At 35.7% G+C, this 20,767-nt stretch overlaps 1 protein-coding gene across 1 annotated transcript; it reads right to left on the reverse strand.

Moving 5' to 3' along the window:
- Window positions 1-18,209: 18,209 nt before the first annotated feature.
- LOC136209585 (phospholipase A1-Ibeta2, chloroplastic) lies at window positions 18,210-19,862 on the reverse strand. The gene has a single exon (XM_066001102.1). It carries the CDS (start codon window positions 19,777-19,779, stop codon window positions 18,226-18,228), a length of 1,554 nt encoding a protein of 517 aa, XP_065857174.1. The 5' UTR covers window positions 19,780-19,862; the 3' UTR covers window positions 18,210-18,225.
- Window positions 19,863-20,767: the final 905 nt, after the last annotated feature.

Below are 20,767 nucleotides of genomic sequence, written 5' to 3' on the forward strand. Positions count from 1 at the left end.
AAGTGCTCAGAAACCCATCTGGAGGGCTCAACTTTCCATTCGAGGACACTTTCGAAGACTTTGGAGTAGGTCCGTATCTTCACAGCTTTCTCTTTTCCAGAGTTTTGATCAGTTTTACCCTTGCTAGAGGTGGAAGGGTTTCGTGAAGGTTCATCGGAGCTGGACTTATTTTGGCCGGCACCGGAGACGTTGAAGGATAGCTTAGTCATTCTTCTAAGATGGAGAGAATAGAGGTATTTGAGAGAGAGAAATTTGGGTGATTTCGTAGCCTTAAGAATTTGTTAAACGTAAGGAGTAAAAGATGGGGAAATGCCCATAATTTATAGACGAGTTGAACGGTGTGGATCTTAACCAAATCCATGTGTCAGTTTTGCCTTGGGATCATGTACCGACAAGGATCCTGGCATTTATGACACATTACGGCGAATACGTCATCCTAGGTTATACGCGTGCTTGGAATTTATGCTAACGGATTAATCACTCAGTATTTAGAATGTCAAGCGTTTGATATTCTGAGTGGTCAGTGCATTATTTAAGGATGATTTTAAGTTTAAGTTCTAAACTAATTTACTCAGTGTGCAAGTTTACTCAGTATTGTATATTCAGTCAGTTTCAATGAGATACTCAGCAAATAATAAATCATTCAGCATGTAATTCACTCAGCATTCAATATTCATTTAGCACAGGAATTTATTAAAGAGGATTAAACATACCAATTGCTTCTCTCAGTATGCTGAACTGCTCACGAGCCAGTGGCTTCGTGAAGATATCTGCCAACTGTTCATCCGTTGGGACAAAGGTCAGCTTGATCTCATCTTTGAGTACATGGTCTCTAATGAAGTGATGTCTGATGCTGACATGCTTAATTCGGCTGTGTTGAATTGGGTTCTTGGAAAGATCAATTGCACTTTTGTTGTCACATTTGACTTCAATTGTCTTCGTTTGAACACCATAATCTTCAAGTTGTTGCTTGATCCATAGGACTTGAGCAACACAGTGACCAGCAGCAATGTACTCAGCTTCAGTGGTAGACAATGCTACTGACGCCTGCTTTTTGCTGAACCAGGATACAAGGCAGCTTCCTAAGAAGTGGCATCCTCTAGAGGTGCTTTTACGTTCCAGCTTATCTCGTCCATAGTCAGCGTCAGTGTATCCGATGAGTGTAAAATCATGAGTATTTGGATACCACAAACCTGCGTTCACTGAGCTTTGCAAATATCTAAGGATTCTTTTTACAACAATGTAATGAGATTCCTTAGGGTTAGATTGATATCTAGCACAGTAGCATACTGAAAACTGAATGTCCGGTCTACTGGCTGTTAAGTAAAGTAGAGAGACTATCATACCTCGATATAACTTGCTGTCTACTGACTTACCATTCTCATCAGCGCAGAGGACAGTGTCAGTGCCCATAGGAGTGGATATTGGCTTGCAATTTTCCAAGTCATATTTCTTTAAGATCTCATTGGCATATTTGGCTTGACTGATGAAGATGCCATTCTTTCCTTGTTTGATTTGAAGACCGAGGAAGAAGTTGAGTTCTCCCATCATAGACATTTCAAACTCAGTCTGCATTTGTTTGCTAAACTCCTTGCACATTGATTCGTTAGTTGCACCAAATATTATATCATCAACATAAATTTGGGCCAGCAGGGTATCTTTACCCTTTTTCATAATGAATAAGGTTGTATCAGCTTTAACCCTGACATAATTTCTAGTCAGCAGAAAACTGGTCAGCCTCTCATACCAAGCACGTGGTGCTTGCTTGAGGCCGTACAGAGCCTTTTTGAGTTTGTAAACATGGTTTGGGAACTTAGGGTCCTCAAAACCTGGAGGTTGATTTACATAAACCTCCTCGTTTATAACTCCATTAAGAAAAGCACTTTTGACATCCATTTGGAATAATTTAAAGTTCATGTAAGATGCATATGCACGCAGTATTCTAATTGCCTCTAGCCTTGCCACTGGGGCAAAGGTCTCACCGTAGTCTATACCTTCTTGCTGACTATAGCCCTGAGCTACAAGCCTTGCTTTGTTCCTGACTACGTTTCCTTGCTCGTCCATCTTGTTCCTGAAGACCCATCATGTTCCGATGGTCTTTTGACTCTTTGGATGAGGCACTAACTCCCATACATCATTTCTTCAAAATTGATCGAGCTCCTCTTGCATTGCGTTCATCCAGAATTCATCGTACTCAGCTTCAGCGAAATTCTTCGGTTCTTGTACTGAGACGAAAGCAATATTGCTGAGGTACTTCCTGAGTTGATTCCTCGTCATCAGGGTATTCCCAGCAGAATCAAGGATTGCACTTTCGGAGTGCCCTCTTGGAATCCTTATTTCTTTGGGTAGATTCATGTCTTGTGCTGTTCCTGTTTCAACAATCTCTGCAGAAGTAGATGGGTCAGTAAAAGTAATCTTAGGTTCACTCTTACTCTTGGTCAGCCTTTTCGTGAATGACTCAGTAGCTGGTTCTGAGTCAACGATGGTTACTGAGTTTGGTTCATCTTCGGTCAGCGGATGGTATCTACCTGCAGGGTCAGTTTCATCGAACTCTACATGTATTGACTCTTCTAAAACTTGAGTTCGCTTATTAAAAACTCTATATGCTTTGCTGTTTGTTGAGTAGCCCAAAAAGATAGCTTCATCAGCTTTTGAATCAAACTTTGCTAAGCTATCTTTGGTATTTAAAATGAAGCATCTACAGCCAAAGGCACGAAAGTATCCAATATTGGGCTTTCGTCCTTTCCAAAGTTCATAGGGGGTTTTCTTGAGTATAGGTCTAACTAGAGCCCTATTAAGAATGTAGCATGTTGTGTAAACAGCCTCTCCCTAAAAATACTTTGGAAGCCTATGCTCATCCAGCATTGTCCTTGCTATTTCAACAAGAGTTGTTCTTCCTTTCAACAACCCTATTTTGCTGAGGCGTTCTAGGAGCAGAGAAATTATGGTCAATGCCGCTGGCTTCACAGAATTCAACAAACTTTTGGTTTTTGAATTCTCCATCGTTATCACTACGGATATGAGCTAATTTTAGGTCTTTCTCATTTTCAATTTTTTTAACCAAGTTTGAAAATGTCTCAAAGGTCTCATCCTTACTGGTCAGCAGGATAACCCATGTGTACCGAGAGAAATCATCTACAATAACCAAGGAAAACCTTCTTCCACCCAGACCCAGCGGCTGGACTGGACCAAAGAGATCCAAGTGTAGCATTTCTAACGGACGCTTAGTTGAGACAATGTTTTTACTGTGAAAAGATTGCTTGGTTTGTTTTCCAGCTTGGCAATCGTGGCATATTTGATCTTTTTGGAATTTAAGTTCAGGCAGTCCCTCAACCAATTACTTTCTTGCTAAGTTGGCCAGGAGGTCCATGCTTACATGACCAAGTCTCCTGTGCCATAGCCAGGAATTTTCTTCCTTTGTTACTAAGCATACAGTTTTTGAAAACTTTTTCTCTAAGTCTAGCATAAAGACATTATTTATCCGAGGGGCAGTTAAAATTAACTCATTAGTTTTACCCTCGTATATTTTACATCCAGTAGCATCAAATATAACTTTTCTCCCATTGTCACATAGCTGAGCTACGCTGAGTAAGTTATATTTGAGTCCGCTGACTAGGGAGACAGATTCAATAGTAGGGTTACCTCCGATGGTTCCTGAGCCTACTATCTTACCCTTCTTGTTGTCTCCAAAACTTAAACTCCCTCCTCATTTACGTTCAAACGTGATGAACTGAGTTTCATCACCCGTCATATGCCTTGAGCATGCGCTGTCAATATACCACATCTTTGACTTCTCGGCACATCTCAGGCTTACCTGCATTGTAACTAGTTACTTTTAGGTACCCAATTCTTTTTGGGTCCTGACTTGTTAGGTGCAACAGGTATAGCATCATATTTTATTTTATGGCGGCATACATGGACAGTATGGCCATTCTTTCCACAGAAGTCACAACTGACCTTCTGTTTAGGATTTTTTACTGACTTGTCAGCACCCCAGTGCTGAGCGTGCCAGCACACTTTAGTAGTGTGTCCTAACTTCCCACAAAAGTCACATTGGACTTTTCGCTGGGGATTTCGTCCCTGCTGAGTACCTTGGTACTGTGTACCTTGATACTAAGTTCTCAGCGGAAAATTGTTTTTGTTTGGAACCTTTAATTGGTTCTGAATGGTTGTGACATCCTTACTCAGTTTCTTTGAAACCGACTGGACTTCAGAGACAGACTCATGAGTGATTTTCATATTTTCATGCAAAACTGAGTTGTCTTGAAGAAGGCATCTGAGGTCACTCAGTTTGACCTCTTCTACTTCATCACAGCGCCGGCTGAGTGCTTTAATCTTCCTGTTACACTTTTTAACAAGTGTATAGAGATCACTCAGGGCGTTACCCATTTCATTTCTGAGTTGAGAGAGTGAGATTACCTCATTAGATTGCTCTTCATTATCTGACTCATCAGATTGGTCAGCATGCTCAGAAATGCATGGCTCAGCAAGTTCGTCAGCCATAAAGCATATCTTCGCTGACTCGGTGGCCTCAGTTTCTGTTGATGAAGATTCATCACTGTCACTCCAAGTAGCCACCATTGCCTTCTTCCCACTTTTCTTGTCTTTCCTCAGCGTGGGGCAGTTTGACTTAATATGGCCATCTTGGTGGCACTCAAAGCATGTAATGGGCTTTGAACTGTCCTTTCTGTATTTGCTGTCGCTTGAGTCAGCCTTATACTTATCAAACTTTTTGTAAGGCTTTTTAGAATATTTGTCGTTCTTCCTGAACAACCTCTTCATCTTTCTTGTGAACATAGCCATCTCCTCATCATCAGTTGAACTCCCGTCAGTGGAGTCAGCCTTCATAACAAGTGACTTCTGCTTCTTGTCATCAGATTTTTCCTTCACCTCAAAGTTTTTCATGGATATCTCATGGGTCAGCAATGAACCGATGAGTTCGTCATATTTGTAGGTGGTTAAATCCTGAGCTTCCTCAACTGCTGTCTTCTTTGCTTGCTAGTCTTTTGGAAGACTCCTGAGTATCTTTTTGACTTGTTCTTCCTCAGTGAAGATTTTCCCAAGTCTCTTGAGCTAATTATTGATGTTGGTGAACCTTGCGTTCATGTCTGAAATTCCCTCATCATTGTTCATCTCGAACAGCTCGTACAGTCTCATCTGCTGATTCACCTTGGATTCTTTTACTTTGTTTGTTCCCTCGTAGGTGACTTCCAGCTTTTTCCAGATCTCTTGTGCTGACTCACAACCTGAGATTTTGTTATATTCTGCAGCATCGAGCGCACAGTGAAGCATATTGATAGCCGAAGCATGGTTTTGAAGCTTCTTAAGATCATCCTCTGTCCATTCAACCTCAGCTTTAACAACTGACTGGCCAGTAACAACTTTCACAGGTACAAACGGGCCTTTGACTATAGATAGCCAGGCACTCATGTTTGTAGCTTGAATGAAGTTCTTCATCCTATTCTTCCAAAAGGTATAGTTTGACCCGAAGAATAGGGGAGGCCTGGTAATGGACAGCCCCTCAGGTAATATCTGAGTTGTCTGGTTTCCAGGGAGAAACCGAGTGCTGTTTTCGCCCATGGTATGGATCAACTCAAGGTTACTAGACCTTTAGTAATGAGCTTTTAGGCTCTGATACCACTTGTTGGTCCCTTGTAAGGTTGCAAATTAGTTCCAAGGGGGGGTTAGGAACTATTTTACCCTTTTTAAAAGATTAGGGCAGATTTCTTTTTCTTAAGAAAAGATTATATGACACCGGCGCTGATCAATCGACAAGACTCTGGCTTAGTCAACTAGTGACTAGGTCAGTTTCGTTGCTTAGGTCAGGAAATAGCACTTAGAGTCTATTCCTGAACTAATTCGTTGGCAGCGAGCAACTCAGCTTGACCACTTTTACTTGATCAGTTTTAGTTTGTTTTAAGCAAGCAATATAAATAAGGAGTTAAGGTTTAGAAATACTTCACACATCAGATTTATCCAGGTTCGGCTTCTTCTAAGCCTACGTCCTGTCCCCGGAACACTTCCGAGATTTCAAATCCTCTACTGAGCTCTTTAAAGGTAGAGCCTCAAACCTTTTACAATATCAGCAATTGAGTATGACAAGAGTACCTTCCTCTATACTTCTACTCAATCCTAATCTCTCCGCTGAGTACTTAAAACCGAGTACTCAGCGTCTCCTTTCTACTTCTAGAAATGATAAAGATTTGTCCTAAACAACAATTGCTAGAACACCTTAGATGATTGAAGATCAATCACTCTAGACTTTTACACAAATGAATAAACTTGTAGTGTAAGAATTTGCTTTGCTTTTGATGGAGAACTTTTGTACACGTTTGGTCAGCGTAACGACTTTTGCTCAAAGTTCTCTCTTGTGAATGTGGATTCTGAATGCTCTATTTATAGAGAGCTGTGAGAGCTTCTGGTTATTTCGAATTTCGAAATAACCATTGGAGGGAAACGGCTTCATGTCGCTTTCACTCAGTCTGTTCAGCAGTTCTCCTAGCCAATCAGATTCCAGCATCTTCTGTTCTTCGATCAGTGTGGCAGTATGTTCCTCCAAATCGGGTAATGTCAAACAGACAGCTTTCTGCGTCTTCTGTTCTTTACCAACAGAGGAAATACTTGGTCTGGAAGTTGCTTTATAGTCAGCGGCTGTCTTGTACGCTTTGTCGAGACAGCTCAGCAGCTTCATACCGAAGTTGTCTACATGGATCTTCTCGATCCTTCTTTGCTCAGCATGCGTTTCATTACTTCAACGGCAGCGTTTTGGAGATACGCAGACTTAGTGATCTTGGGCTTGTTTGACTTGGGCCTTGACTTCCATATAGGGCTTGGGCCTTATGATCTTTATGTCTTATAACAATTATAAACTCAACATTGAACAAACACATTAGTAACAATAAATCAAAGCATTTAAACTTAATGTGTTATAGAATATTTAATTTCACTTAATTAATTTTGTCAAATCAAAATCCTGTGGAAAGGTGTTTCAACAATTATTTGTCAACTCGAGGCTTAAATATTTAACAGTGAGATGTAGTTTTAATAACTTGTAATGTGTCAATATGTTATACTCCATGTGATATTTTCAAAGATATATTATAAGATCAAAACATATAAATAATGAATGAGAAATTGATGCTCAAAGTAGGCCTCTTAGAATGGGTTTGTTAAGATTAAAAGCTTCCATCCTACAATACTAGTTTTGGAGTATTTTTAATGGTTTGTGTATAAAGGCATTACAAGCCTTTCACAATTTAGGGAGAGGGAATTCTCTCTCACCCACATGGAGAGGTGTGAATCATGATCCAATGAGCTTGGTCGCACACCTGCATATCGTGGGTGACGCGAATGCCAAACCAAAATGCGTTCCTCAAACCTGGCTACTTTTGCTCTGATCCGTATCTTTTTTATTTCTCAATAGTAGATTGAAACTCTTCAAGTTCTAAAACGTTTGTAACATTCCTGAGACATATCAAATTAATTTTTTAATATTTTAATTCCAGTCTTTATTAGAATGTTCTAGAGATGAGTTTAGAGTCACATAGTTTGAAAATATACAATCTAGATAAACATTTTTGTAGTCTGGATTATTTTCGTCCTTCTTTGTTCATTTGTTTATTCAATTTCATCTTACTTCCGGTGATTCTCTCTACACACGGTTAGAGTTTGCTCAACACAACTTTTGTATCTTGAGAGACAATTTTCAATTGCAACAAAATATTCCTTAAGTAGAACATAATATTCTTATTTGAGCTAAATAGATTGAGATCCTCTCAAGTTAGGTTGCAACATAAAATGTCTTACTGTCATCACAACAATAATTACGAAAATAGTTGAAATTTAAAACTAAATTCTAAAAATTAATTAAATATAAACTATTAATTTTATAATTAATGATTGATATATATTAAACATGACATCTCAAGTTAAAATCCAATTCGAGAGGGTTATGAGATATAACTATTTAATGGTGGTCGGGGCACTCGTTGGCTGAGGTGAAAGAAGTTATGTTTACCTAAATTCACTAGCGGCTTAAATTTTAAAGGAGTTTATCCCTACTATGATAAGGAAACAGTGTTAGAGATTCATTACAGATCCTTATTTGCTAGTCTTCTATATCTTTAAAGCAAGATATTTCAAGAATTGTGGTTTTTTGAATGCTTCTAGAAGTCATAATGCTAGTTTTGCTTGGAGCAGCTTAAAAGAAGCAAAAAATCTTCTCCTTCAGGGCTGTAGAAGGCGTATTAGTAGCGGTAACAATTTATAGATCATAATGGATCCTTAGTTGTTGGGGGCGCCAAACAGAAAACCAATCACTGAAGTTCCCCCTTCGATTGCCATGGCTAGTGGTTCTTCACTTTTCACTATGGGAGAAAAGAGGTGGGATGTAGATGTTATTAGAGATGTGTTTAATTACGAGGATCAAACTAATATTCTTAGCATTCCTTTATATTTTTTAATTGATCAAGATGATTGGTTTTGGAGGCTTAAGCATCGATAATTATTCATTGCGTAATGCTTATAGATGACTTTGCAAATTACAACTTGATGCAACTAGTTGGATATGGAAGTAGTTATGGGCACTGAAAGTTTCTCATAAGGTTCGAAATTTGATTTGGAGGGCCTACAATGAAGTTATGTCTTAGCTTAGAAATTTGATTTGGAACTCTAGTTAAAAGGCATATTAATAGTAATCCTCTATGTGCTTTATGTGATGTGGAAGTTGAAAGTCTTTTGCATATGGTTTATGGATATATACATTCTATTAGTGTTTAGCAGGCTATGGGTTCGGGAGGGATGATGGTTAGGAATGCAGTTAATTGTTTTGATTGAATGTGTGTCATGCCTTTTCTTCTTTAAGTTTTGATAAATCTTGTGCCTGGGCCATGGTTGTGTGAGGCATTTGGTCGGAAAGAAATGGTTTTTTTTTTATAAAAAGGGCTTATGAATTCACTAACTTTATGTTCCATCTTGTTTGTTTGGGTATGAAGAAGTGAAAGTCGCTCAGCTCAGATCTCACAATTTGTATCAACAAGGGGCTAATTACAGATTTGATTCTGTTTTGCGTTGGACTAAGTCTCTTACATGTTCCTAAACCCTAACATTGACACATCAATTTTTATATAGTTATCCATAAACTGATATTTAGAAATAGTTAAAAACTAAATGGAAAAATAGGGCGGGAAATTCATAATTATGGATTAAAAAATGAGAAAATTTACATAGAAATTTAGATTTGAAAAATTATCAAGTACTAATTTAAATAATGTCAAACTAAGAAAACCATTGTTTTTCATATATTTTAAGAAGTATGTTGTATGAATTAGAGGTCTAAGATATATTTTTTACAGTTTATGATTTATGAATTGAGGTCTAAAATTTATAAATTAAGACATAAAATCATACTTTATCTGTAATATATAGAAGTCTTAAGGTGTTATTGAGCCCCTGACCTATTCGAAGTTTTGTCATTTGGCCCCTGAACTATCCCAATTAGTGAAATTTCACCCAATTTAGATGGAGACATGACAAAACCGTTATCCCCCTCATATGTAATGATATTTTGACATATGAGCTTGACATGTCATATTTTTTGAAGTTTATTTATCACATAAACTCTCTTATGTCAAAATAATTAATTAGATTAAAAAAGAAAAATAAATAAAAATAAATCTCTAAGCTAAGATTTATCAAATTTAAGTGTCAAAATATCGTCACGTGCTAATAGAATAACAAATATGTCAAGTCTATTTAAATTGAGTGAAATTACACCAATTGAGATAGATCAGAGGCCAAATGTGACCAAATAACAAAATTTTAGATAGATCAAGAGCCAAATAGTAGTTTAAGCTATATAGAAAATAATGGCATATTGAAAATTAAGTTTTGTAATACGAGATAACTATAATTTTATAACACATGATTTTCAGCGTAAAAAGCTAAAAAATATTTGTTGGTGTAATTTTTGTAGGGCAATTTTGGTCTACAAAATGGCCAATTAAATGAACGCAGGCCGGAAGCAGGTTTGGGCCAAACAATCCGGCCTTCTGAAGTATTCCCTCCGAGATAAAGGCCTTTCACGATTTTTGTTTGGAAATGCAAAATATACTATTGAATTTGGTATTCAAGAAAAATTATGGGAAATTTATATTAAGAAAAATACATTTAAAACAAAAAAATGAATGAATTCCATCTAATTTTATAATATAGTCAAACAAAAAAATTAGAAGAAAAATAAATTATTTTTGTTTATTTAAGTTTTATTTTGTTATTTGTGAGTAGTTTTATTTTCTGTAATATACCACCTTTATTTTTTAGGATTTAAAATTAATGAATTGGGTCTAGAATTTTTTAATTAGGATATAAAACCATACTTTTTTTTTTTTTTGAACAAAACCATACTTTCTTTGTGATATATTAAAAATGATATATTTAGAATTAATTTTAATAACGAATGGTGATTTTCATATAAAAGATCATTTTTTTTGGAAATGTTAATTGGATGATTATACATTATGCCTTATTATAAGATTTTTTTTTCTATTAACATATATATCTTTTACAATTTAATTTGCTACTATTATATTTTACCAAATTTTCTATATTTATATGCACTTAAATTTAAATATGTTAAATATAAAACTATCAGATTTACAAGTTGGGGACATTTAAGCTAAGGTATTTAGGTTTTTTTTTTCTTCAAAAATAATAAAAAGTTAAAGTTTAGGTTTAAATTAAATTCTTAGAGTAGAAAAGTAGATTAGAGTGTTTAATTATTTTGATCATTTTTTTTTGAAAACCTTATTTTGATCGATTTTGATGGCTGGCTGCTGGTCAGAAAGAAATTTCAACATATATATATTTTCCAATATTTTAATCAATAGTTTTTATTTGTTAAATTGCATTCTGGCTTTGTAAATTGTTGGTCATATAGTTTCAAACTCAGTAGTGGACGTATATCAAATAAATTGAATCACGTAATTTTTTTATATTATAATTAAAAGATAAATGGTTAATTTAATTTAGTTTAAATGGTCAATTTGGCCAAGTCTTTGGAATTAATTTGGCCTTTTATACTAAATAACCCTTAAATTATAAATTGATATGTATTAACATAAAGCTAAATTAATATGTGTCAGAAAAACCTTTATTAATTGCAATTATAAATTAATATTCTAATAAAAAAATTTATAAATTAATATTGAAAGTGAAGTGTAGGAGCCAAATTAAAGTGTTCATTCTTTGTTTGTGATTTTGTTTCCTGCCTAACTATAGTGTTATTAGTTGTGATGGCTAAAATGCATGACTCACTATTGGCTATTGTTAAATATTCTAAATTGGATAGCTATAAAAGTAATGATTTTTTAAAAAAAAAAAAATAGGAATCTTAAAATTTCATTAATTAATAAGATTGTTAGTATATAATAACAACAGTAAGAAGTAAAACTTCACATATATATAAGCTAAACCTAATGGAAACTAAACACGACGGTTGTGATCGTTGTTAGGCCCAAATTTAAGGTGGTTTAAGAGACCCTTAATCCGGTATTAGGACATACATTGTTCGAAGATGTTTAGCTAGTTCAAGCCTAGAAGAATAATATATCTAAAATATTCACACAGACTGTATATAACATTAATGAATCCATATATATGAATATGCTTCAAGTGGACGAAACGTTCAAGGAGACAAATTATTGTTGTCATGGAACCGTTTCAATTAAAAGTTTAAGCTTATAGTTAAAAGTCCAATTCATATCAATATCTGCCACATCCCCGCACTTGAATGCCTACTCGACTTGAAACGTGCACAATACATGCCCGTATTACCATCTCCTAAAATTAAATCAACAAATGGGTTTGCCAAGAATCAAACTCTCGATCATTTGGTCAAAGATGCTCTAATACCATGTCATGAAACTGATTGAACTAAGAGTTTAAACTTATAGTTAAAGGTCCAATTCATATTAATACCTGACACTTGTCATGTAATACAAACCTAGGTTAACTAGGAAACCAAAGCTCAAACAGAATGTTAGATCCAAATCCAATACAGACTACCAGTCCAAAATTGTAAACAACTGTTATTCTTTCCTTACGTCCTTTTAAGCTAATTAGGGAGTGGACGAACTCTCAGCTTGTACCAAAAAAACAAAATACGACTATTAACTTGAGAAAGAGAAAACGCCCATAGTCACTGAGAGTCATTAGACTATCCCTACAATTTAAGATGAGCTTCCAAAACTCAAACAAACGTACGAAAGGTCCTTAGACTAACTTGAACCTTAGGTTGGGTCGACCGGTCTGTCCCATCGGCTTGTCCCTTCTGTCGGTGATATGCTCCTGGCCTTAACAAACCGGGTCGTGCCTCCAGCGCTGTTACTTTGAAGAAATTAGAGTGCTCAAAGCAAGCCCACACTCTAATACCATATTAGAATAATATATCTAAAATATTTATATACTGTATATTAACACTAACGAATCCTCTCTCTATATATCAAGTGGTTAAAATATTCAAGAATTCTGTCTAATTTTTATAATACAACCCTAGGTTAACTAGGAAAACTAAAGCTCAAACAAACTATTAATTAGTCCAAGACTCGGTCATTGTTCAATACAGACTGCTAGTCTAAAGCTGTAAACAATTGCTATTATTCTATTAAAGCCGTGAGTGAGCATGTTAAGTATTCCATACTAGGTACAATTATAAGAATTAGGAGTAATTCTTATTATACAGTAGCGTTCACCTTGACCCTGAATGACCAAATGAATTTGGTCATTCACCTTTAGATCTACGCTCATTATAATCCTACGATGGATATAGAAAGCATCTTAAGGTGTAAATTTAATGAGTGTAGATCTAATGGTGAATGATCAAATTCATTTGGTCATTCAGGGTTCATGTAAACGCTACTGTCTTATTATATGATCAAATAAAAGAAACTATTTTTTTTTGTAGGAAAGGAAAACAAAAAACAACAAAAACCAACACCTAACCCGGGATTAGCCTAGGGAAGCTAACCCCCACCCGATCATCAGACAGAAACGAACAAAGGAAGTTCGGAGGAGAAGAGAAGGTTGAAATTCCCGGCATCCTTTCATGGCCCTCTGTAGCAAGGCGATCTGCCACCCTATTATGTTCCCTGTACACATGACAAAAGGAGATGGTATCCAATGAAGAACACAATCTTCTGATCTCTTTAACAAGGTTTTGGCTACTCAAGCACATAGCCTTGTTGTTAGCAATCATATTAATTGCTTCAAGGTTGTCAGAATCCACGAGCAGCCTTTTCAGCCCCAGGTCAATGGCCAATCTAAGTCCAGAGAAGCTACCCCAGCGCTCAGTAGAAAAGGAAGAGTCCATCCCCAGATTCTGTGTAAAGCCAGACACCCAATTGCCCCAGCATCTCTCAGAACCCCTCCAACCACAATTCTGCCGTCCACAAGACACGAGCCATCGATATTTAATTTCACAATTGCTTCCCCCCGTTTACTCCAACCCAAAAGATGCTCAACAGATCTATGGCTAGCACTGGCTAAATAATCCACTTTGAAGCTATTGATAATAGTGTTAATTTTCTTGGAGAAATAATCAGGTGGATTAGGAATCACTATAGTTTTTCTCCAAACACCTTAGTATTCCCCCACTGTCAAAGCCGGTGACAGACAACGGCAAAGAGGATATCACCATGCTCCATCTGAGGCAATAACACACCATTAACACCATTTAACAACCAATCGTTTTCAGAGTGGGCAAAGAAGTTAGGTAGCAACTGGCTCGGAATCACTAATGTTTTAATCTATCCTTTATTTCTTTAGAAAATGCCTTCTTTTCATATCACAAAAATGACCAATTTGGAAGCATCATGAAATGCAATAATGTGTGGGTTGCTGAATTCTTATGCATCAATCATGTTCAAAGAGTTATTAAAAGTACTAAATCATGTTCATATATAGTAATAAATCATGTCAAATTTAATTTAACCACCTCTAAATTTTTTGGAGTCAGCGAAAATTAATTATGAGAAAATATTATTCGGTTATTGGCTACGAAAATGGTCCATTTTCATATTCAGAATTGTACAGAAATTGCATTATTTATACTACTATTGCATTGGGACCTGTAGTCTTCAATTGTGGGCAGATATTTATTAAAGCCCTTATTTATTAGGCCCATCTATAGCTTTCAGTGTAGTGTGTTAAACATATTTGAGGCATTACTCAATTAATTAATTATTAATTCAACATTCCATAATCTATTGTCAAATTAAAACAGATTATGAAATGTTGGAGATATTAATTTAATACGTAGAAAATTTTCACCATTAAAATTATTGCTATTTCTTGATGCGGTATCTCTCTTAAGAACCAAACGCAAGATGGAGGAGTGTCTCACACGATATGTAACATCAGCCAACTGGATGAAGAAGGTTGGATGACGAATCCACACATCGTGTCAAAGGAGCCACACGACGTGTGGATGAGTTGAAAAGCTCTTGGAATTTCCGAAGAAATTCACACAACGTGTAGCTTTCCTTCACACGTCGTGTGGCCTGAGAAGTGGGGACATTGAAGACTCTCATCATCGAGCAAAGGAGCGTCCGGAGATAATAGTTATACGACGTGTCAGACATGTCACATGCCGTGTGAGATGACTTCCTCACCAAGGAGACCAATCTGCTAGGTTCTCGTTTTGAGTTTTATTACTGTTTCGCCATTTTGATATTACTGTTTTGCCTTTGAGACTTATTTACCATTCTAACACTTAGTCATTTCACCCCATCTTACCTATGTTCATTTCTTTATGAAATATAACCCTAGTAAGGGCTTTTTAATATTTTGTACTTGAATTAGAGAAGGTATTTAAGCTCCAACTTTTGTAAGGATGTTCATGTTTTTGAATCAAAATACAAAAGTTCTCTTGAAGAACAAGGTTCATACCTTCTTATTTGGGATTCACTCCTTCTAGTTCAAGCTAGTAAATAATTTCTTTGTTGATTTAAGATCAAAATCAACCCTATCGTCATTTATCCGTATCAGTTGGTATCAGAGCCAAATCGTTTTCCTAACTTGAGACAAGCTCGAAGTGCGGAACACGATCCGATAACCCGTCGGAGGTCTTGACCGGAGGTATAAGGAGATTCATATACCCCAACCTCAAAGGCAACCCACACCACCACGATCACCACCACTAAGGCGGAATATAACTCAACTACAACCATAACAATCGGGCCTTAGAGTTCCCGAGGTAAAAAGAATGAATTATGTTGTAGTTCATAATGAGGATAATGTTAAAAATGGGGAAGAAGACGATGACTTCTTTTATGAGCCAATTGATAATGAAGATGAGGGGAGATGAGGGGGAGTATGATGATGCTTATGCTATTCACGCGGTTAGACGATTGTTGGTGTCCGGATTGAGGAGGATCAAAGGCACCAACTTTTTCGTACTTGTTGTCTAGTACAAGAGGAAAAGTGCGACATTATAATTGATAGTGGGAGCCAAGAGAACATCATTAATGATGTTACGGTGTATAAGTTTGGTTTGAGTATGGAGGTACACCCTAATCCTAATAGTGTAGGGTGGATAAAAAATATGGGGGAGTTGAGAGTAACCCAACGTTGCAAGGTGCCTATTAATATCAGAGAGTATCAAGATGAAATTTATTGCGATCCAGTGGATATGGATGCTTGCCATCTATTGTTGGGAAGACCATGCCAGTTTGATCGGGATGTGACCCATGCCGGGAGGAGGAATACATATAGGTTCGTGAAGGAACATGTGATGTACGTGCTTACACCCATGGTTGGAAAGCCTAAATCGAGGAAAAAGACTACACTTATTGTTTGCCCTACTGACAAGACATTCATTAATGAATGTGAGGAGAGCCGAATGGTATATGTAGGGATGATAAGAGCAAGTGGAAAGTCAAAAGTAGAGGAGGAGAGAGAGGTCCCGAAAGAAGTGAGCCATATGCTTGAGGTACTGCAATTTATTTTTGTAAAAGTTACCTTATGTACTACCACCTCTAAGAAACATCCAACACTATATAGATTTTATATTTGTAACTAAATATTAAAATTGAAGTCCATGAGTTTTGTTCCCTCAATAATTTAATTTATCTGTTTATTTTTGTGTTTTTCCACCACAGATGCGTAGAAGAATATTAATTTACTCTTACCTAGGCACATAATATTGTTGGGCTAGGTGTCCAAATTCAATTTATGAAAAAAGCCCATAAAGTAATATATATATAAAGACGGTCCTCACGTACTTGAATGCGTCCCAAAAGGTATCATATTTTTGTAAAATGGTGAAGACCTACAGTAAAACCTCGATAAGTGCATATCATTGAGACCGGAAAAAATATTCATTAAGCGAGATTATTTATTTATCGATAAATGAATAAATTATTTATTTATCGATAAATCAATATTTATTATTTTATAGATAATTTTTTATTATAAAATGCATACATTGTATGTGATGGATGTCGAACATCTTTTGAACTATCCTAGCGAGAATGATGCAGTTATGAAATCGCCTGCAGACGAAGAAATTATCTAGTCAATAATGAACAATGATGATGGAAATGATCCAGAGCCAAATGATAGTTGCGCTGTCACAACTGTATCGTCAAAAGAGGTCTTTCAAGTAATTGTCACCTTAAACAACTACTTACTACAACATGAGCAAAATATAACAGAAATTGTGTTTGCATTACAAAAAGTTAAGGATAATATTTATTTTGGTTTAGGTGGAAAGAAAAAACAATCAACTATAGATGCATTTTTCAGAAGAAATAATTTCTAGTTGATTGATTGAAAGGTTTTGGTCTCTATATATATAGTATGTAATTCAATAATTATTAATTTATATTTTCATTGGGTCCTTAAGGATTTAAATATTTTTATTACTTAATGCATTTAGCGAGGTTATTACTTTAGTCCATTGGCCCAAGTCGGGACTGAAAGAATTTATTATATAAACGAGGTTATTACTTTATCGAACATTCATTTATCGAGGTTTAACTGTACTTGATGTTTGACCACTACGTGTTGCCGCTGCTGTCCGACCCAAGTTGGTATGGACTCTATATTTTTTATTATTTTATTTAATTAATTAAATTCAGAATTAATATCATTTTTTTTTATCTAATTTGGTCTTTCTGAACTGATCTTTTCTATTCCTCACTTCCCTGATTTTTCTCCCACATTTTTCTCCACTAAACCAGAACACAACAGCTCTATTTTTATTCTATAAATACATGTTATGATTTTTATTCTGAATTTCAAAACTAAGCAATTAGAGTGTAATCAGGCCGAGTTCGTACTGTGCAATATGATCGTATTTCTCTTTCAGGGTGGGTTGTTTTATCCTAAAGACTACCGAAATTCATACTGCTTGCACTTTGTGACAGTTCTGTGAACGTCTTAAGAGATCAACATTGTCCTCAACCAGGGCCGTCTTAAACATTTTTGGGGCCCTATGCTAAATGAAAAAAATTGGACCCTATTCATTACAAAATTAATACTTTCATATAATAATAATTTTTCTATAAAATCAAAACACCAAAATACTTTTAACTTGATTTTTAACATAATACATGTAATAAAAATAAAATAATTGGACCCCTTAAGACTCTTAGAGCGTTAATTTTATGGATAAGTTAACATTCACTTAATTTTTCACATAATAATTAATAAAAATAATTTATTTAGATTTGTATAATAAAAAATTAGACCCCTTTAAATTTAGGGCTTATACAGAAGAACTCCTTGTACACCCGTCTCCTACTCCCCCATCCACAACTTATCCCATTATTGTATTTAGTAGAAATTTGTGTTTTTCATATTCTCGCACCAACATTAAATATAAAATTTTCTCTGTTCAGTCTCATATCATTCTCCTAATTTATTGTATAAAGGAAAATACAAATGTATAGTAATTGTAATGTAATAAATTATAGTGTAGGAGTAAATTTTATTAGAAGAAGAAAAAGAACAAGTGAGATAAAAATAAGAAAATGGTAAATTTTGTAATTTATTATTTCTAATCTCTCCTAAAAGATTTTCACAGTGGGATTAAAATGCACTATCTTATACTTCATTAGCATTCAGAGAAGTGTTCAAAATGCTTTAAATAAGCCTAGTGTTTTTTTTTTTTAATAAAAAATATAAAAAATAAAATAAATGCAAACAGGACATATAGAATAATAATTTTTATTGAGAAGGACTAGGGAGACATCCAGCAGTGGAGAATCCCCGTGTATCAAGTTTTAAACTCAAGGCATGTGCTTTGTTTGTGTACAATTTCTTCACATTTGACCTTTGGTCATTTAACAACTTCACTAAACTCCTTTTTGCATTTGCTCTAAATGGACAATTTGAACCTATGAACCCATCTACCAAATGTAGGTATGCTTCCAAATCATGACAACACGCCACGTCCGCATTCGGCTTCAAATATGGAGACATTTTCGTATCCACGCGTAGCTCCGCTCCCACGTGGGAGTAGGCCATTGGCATGTTCTCATTCATATTTTCCACCATTGGCAATCCGGGCACTCTTGTTATCACATCTTGATTATTTACTATTCTTAACACTTTAAGATTTTTGGAAGTTATTTGATTGGCGAATCCTTTGTTTCCTACTTTTGGGCCGCCGAAGGAAAATACCGCAATTGGTGGCATGTTTGGTTCCGATGAAATTAGATCGTCGCCGACTAAAACAGCTAATGCAGCACCTAAACTGTGCCCTGTTATCGTAATGCTTAGTCTCTCTCCTTTGTACATTTCCATTAACCTTTTTACCTCTTCTTTGATTGATTCTCCTAGACTTGGCACATGAGCTCCTTTTGTTTTGTACAAGCTCAAAAACCCACATTCCACTTTGGCTTGGCCATGGGTCGGGTTTTTGGGTGTATCTATATCTACTAATTGGGCTCTTAAATTTTCAGCCCATTCGAGACACGTTGAAGTCCCTCGCAAGGCAATTATTATGTCTCTCCTTCCCATTCGTTGAATCTCCCTTCTATCGTCACAAACTGCCACGTACCCAATCCAACTCGATCTTTGAGTCATCCACCCGAGGTCCGGGGCTACCTCGTCGACCCATTTTGGTAACCCCACAGAAGATGTGGCATAGAGAGACTTAGTCACTTTATATGACCTATCAGGTAAAGCCACGTGTCTAGGCAAAGGAGCCTCCTCTGTTGACATGGCAGGATTTGAATGGAAAGCGTGATAGGCTGCTTGGATAAATTCTCCGTACCTAACAACTTCTCGCCGGAGATTCTCATCAAGCGGGTCAAGTAACCCGACCCAATCATTGCTACCGTGGTATTCCATCCACCGGGAACCAAGATGATTCCGGGGAGAATATTCTTGATTCATTGATAACAACCGTTGAAGGCGGTTTAAATGCCGCGGCGACATTTCCTCGGCTGCCTTCATTTCAGGCCAAATCCTATTTAAACTGAGACCTTCGAGTAGAGCTTTTCCCTTATTCGCCATTGAACCGGCGGAATTGGAAACCTTGTGAACCGGCTGTAGCGGTTCAGAGAAAAGCAGAGCCGGATCCTGATTGTGCTTTTGGAGAAGTTTATCGAGATTTGCGAGGTGTTTCTTGTTTAACTCTGTTGAAGTAATTGGCTTTAACGATTCAGTTTTGGATTGCATTAATGGATTTAAAAGAGACTGGTGGCACCGGAAACTGCCGCGCCTGACCTGAAAGAGGTTTAGGGTTTGAGCCGGAACAGTTGCACCGATCTGCATAGTTTTAATTTTCAACCGGAAAAGAGATCGGAGCTAAAAATCTGTAAGATGTAAAAAAAAAGCTCGATCTCTAAAAAATGGCCGTCAATTGAACTAAGTAGGAGACAGGTTAATGTTACACATATTTATAGACGAAGAATTATGAAATCCCAAAAGTACCCTTCATTTTCTACTTACACCGCGTTCAGGTTCTCTATCCGCGTAACAGGCGAGATCTTATTTTAGCTTAAAATAAATAAATCGTGTTTTATATTTAATTAAGTGATTAATTGAAAATTTGGAGATTAACAAAGGCTTCATAAAAGTCTGCTGTAGATTGACAAAACGCTGTCGCTTTTTAATATCTGGTGGTTAATAACTTTATTGATCGAGTAAAGCCTAATAATATTTGACATTTGACTTTTGAAATAAATGGACAAAATATCATACATATATGTACGTAATTGGATGTGAAAACTTTAATTTCTTCCTTCATGTTTGGATTGAAAGTTTTATTTTTATTTTCCTATTCTAACTACCTCCAAAATATATATATTATAATTAGTTTATTTGTTTCTATTTGAAGGTCAAATAGACTGTCAATTAATAGCATATAGTTGAATGATAATATTTTTTCATTTACATTTATATTTTTAGAAGAAAGAAATATTATAGTAAATTTTAGAAGAAAGAAATATTATAGACGCGTTTATTTCAACTTTTCGGTCTAACCACACGAAATATGGTGTTTGATTAGATTTATGTAATGTCAGTTTTAATGAACAGAGTTTTAAAGTTTTTCACGAAAAACTCATTTTTGGAACTTTTCATGAAAAACTGTTTGTATTTATTTGATATTATCATTCTTATATCTACAAAACATATTTTCTTTAATGTTGTTTCTATCTCTATAATATTATTATCGAAAGAATAAGGTTTACTCCATTTAATAAAATATTATTTTTAATTTTTATTTAGTTATTAATTCAAACTTTTTTTTATTTAGTTA

Source organism: Euphorbia lathyris, chromosome 1 (assembly GCF_963576675.1).
Source record: "Euphorbia lathyris chromosome 1, ddEupLath1.1, whole genome shotgun sequence".
Classification (NCBI taxonomy): Eukaryota; Viridiplantae; Streptophyta; class Magnoliopsida; order Malpighiales; family Euphorbiaceae; genus Euphorbia; species Euphorbia lathyris.

Excerpts from the sequence above, each read along its gene's own strand:
- LOC136209585 (XM_066001102.1), bottom strand. The coding sequence starts at position 19,779 with ATGCAGATCGGTGCAACTGTTCCGGCTCAAACCCTAAACCTCTTTCAG.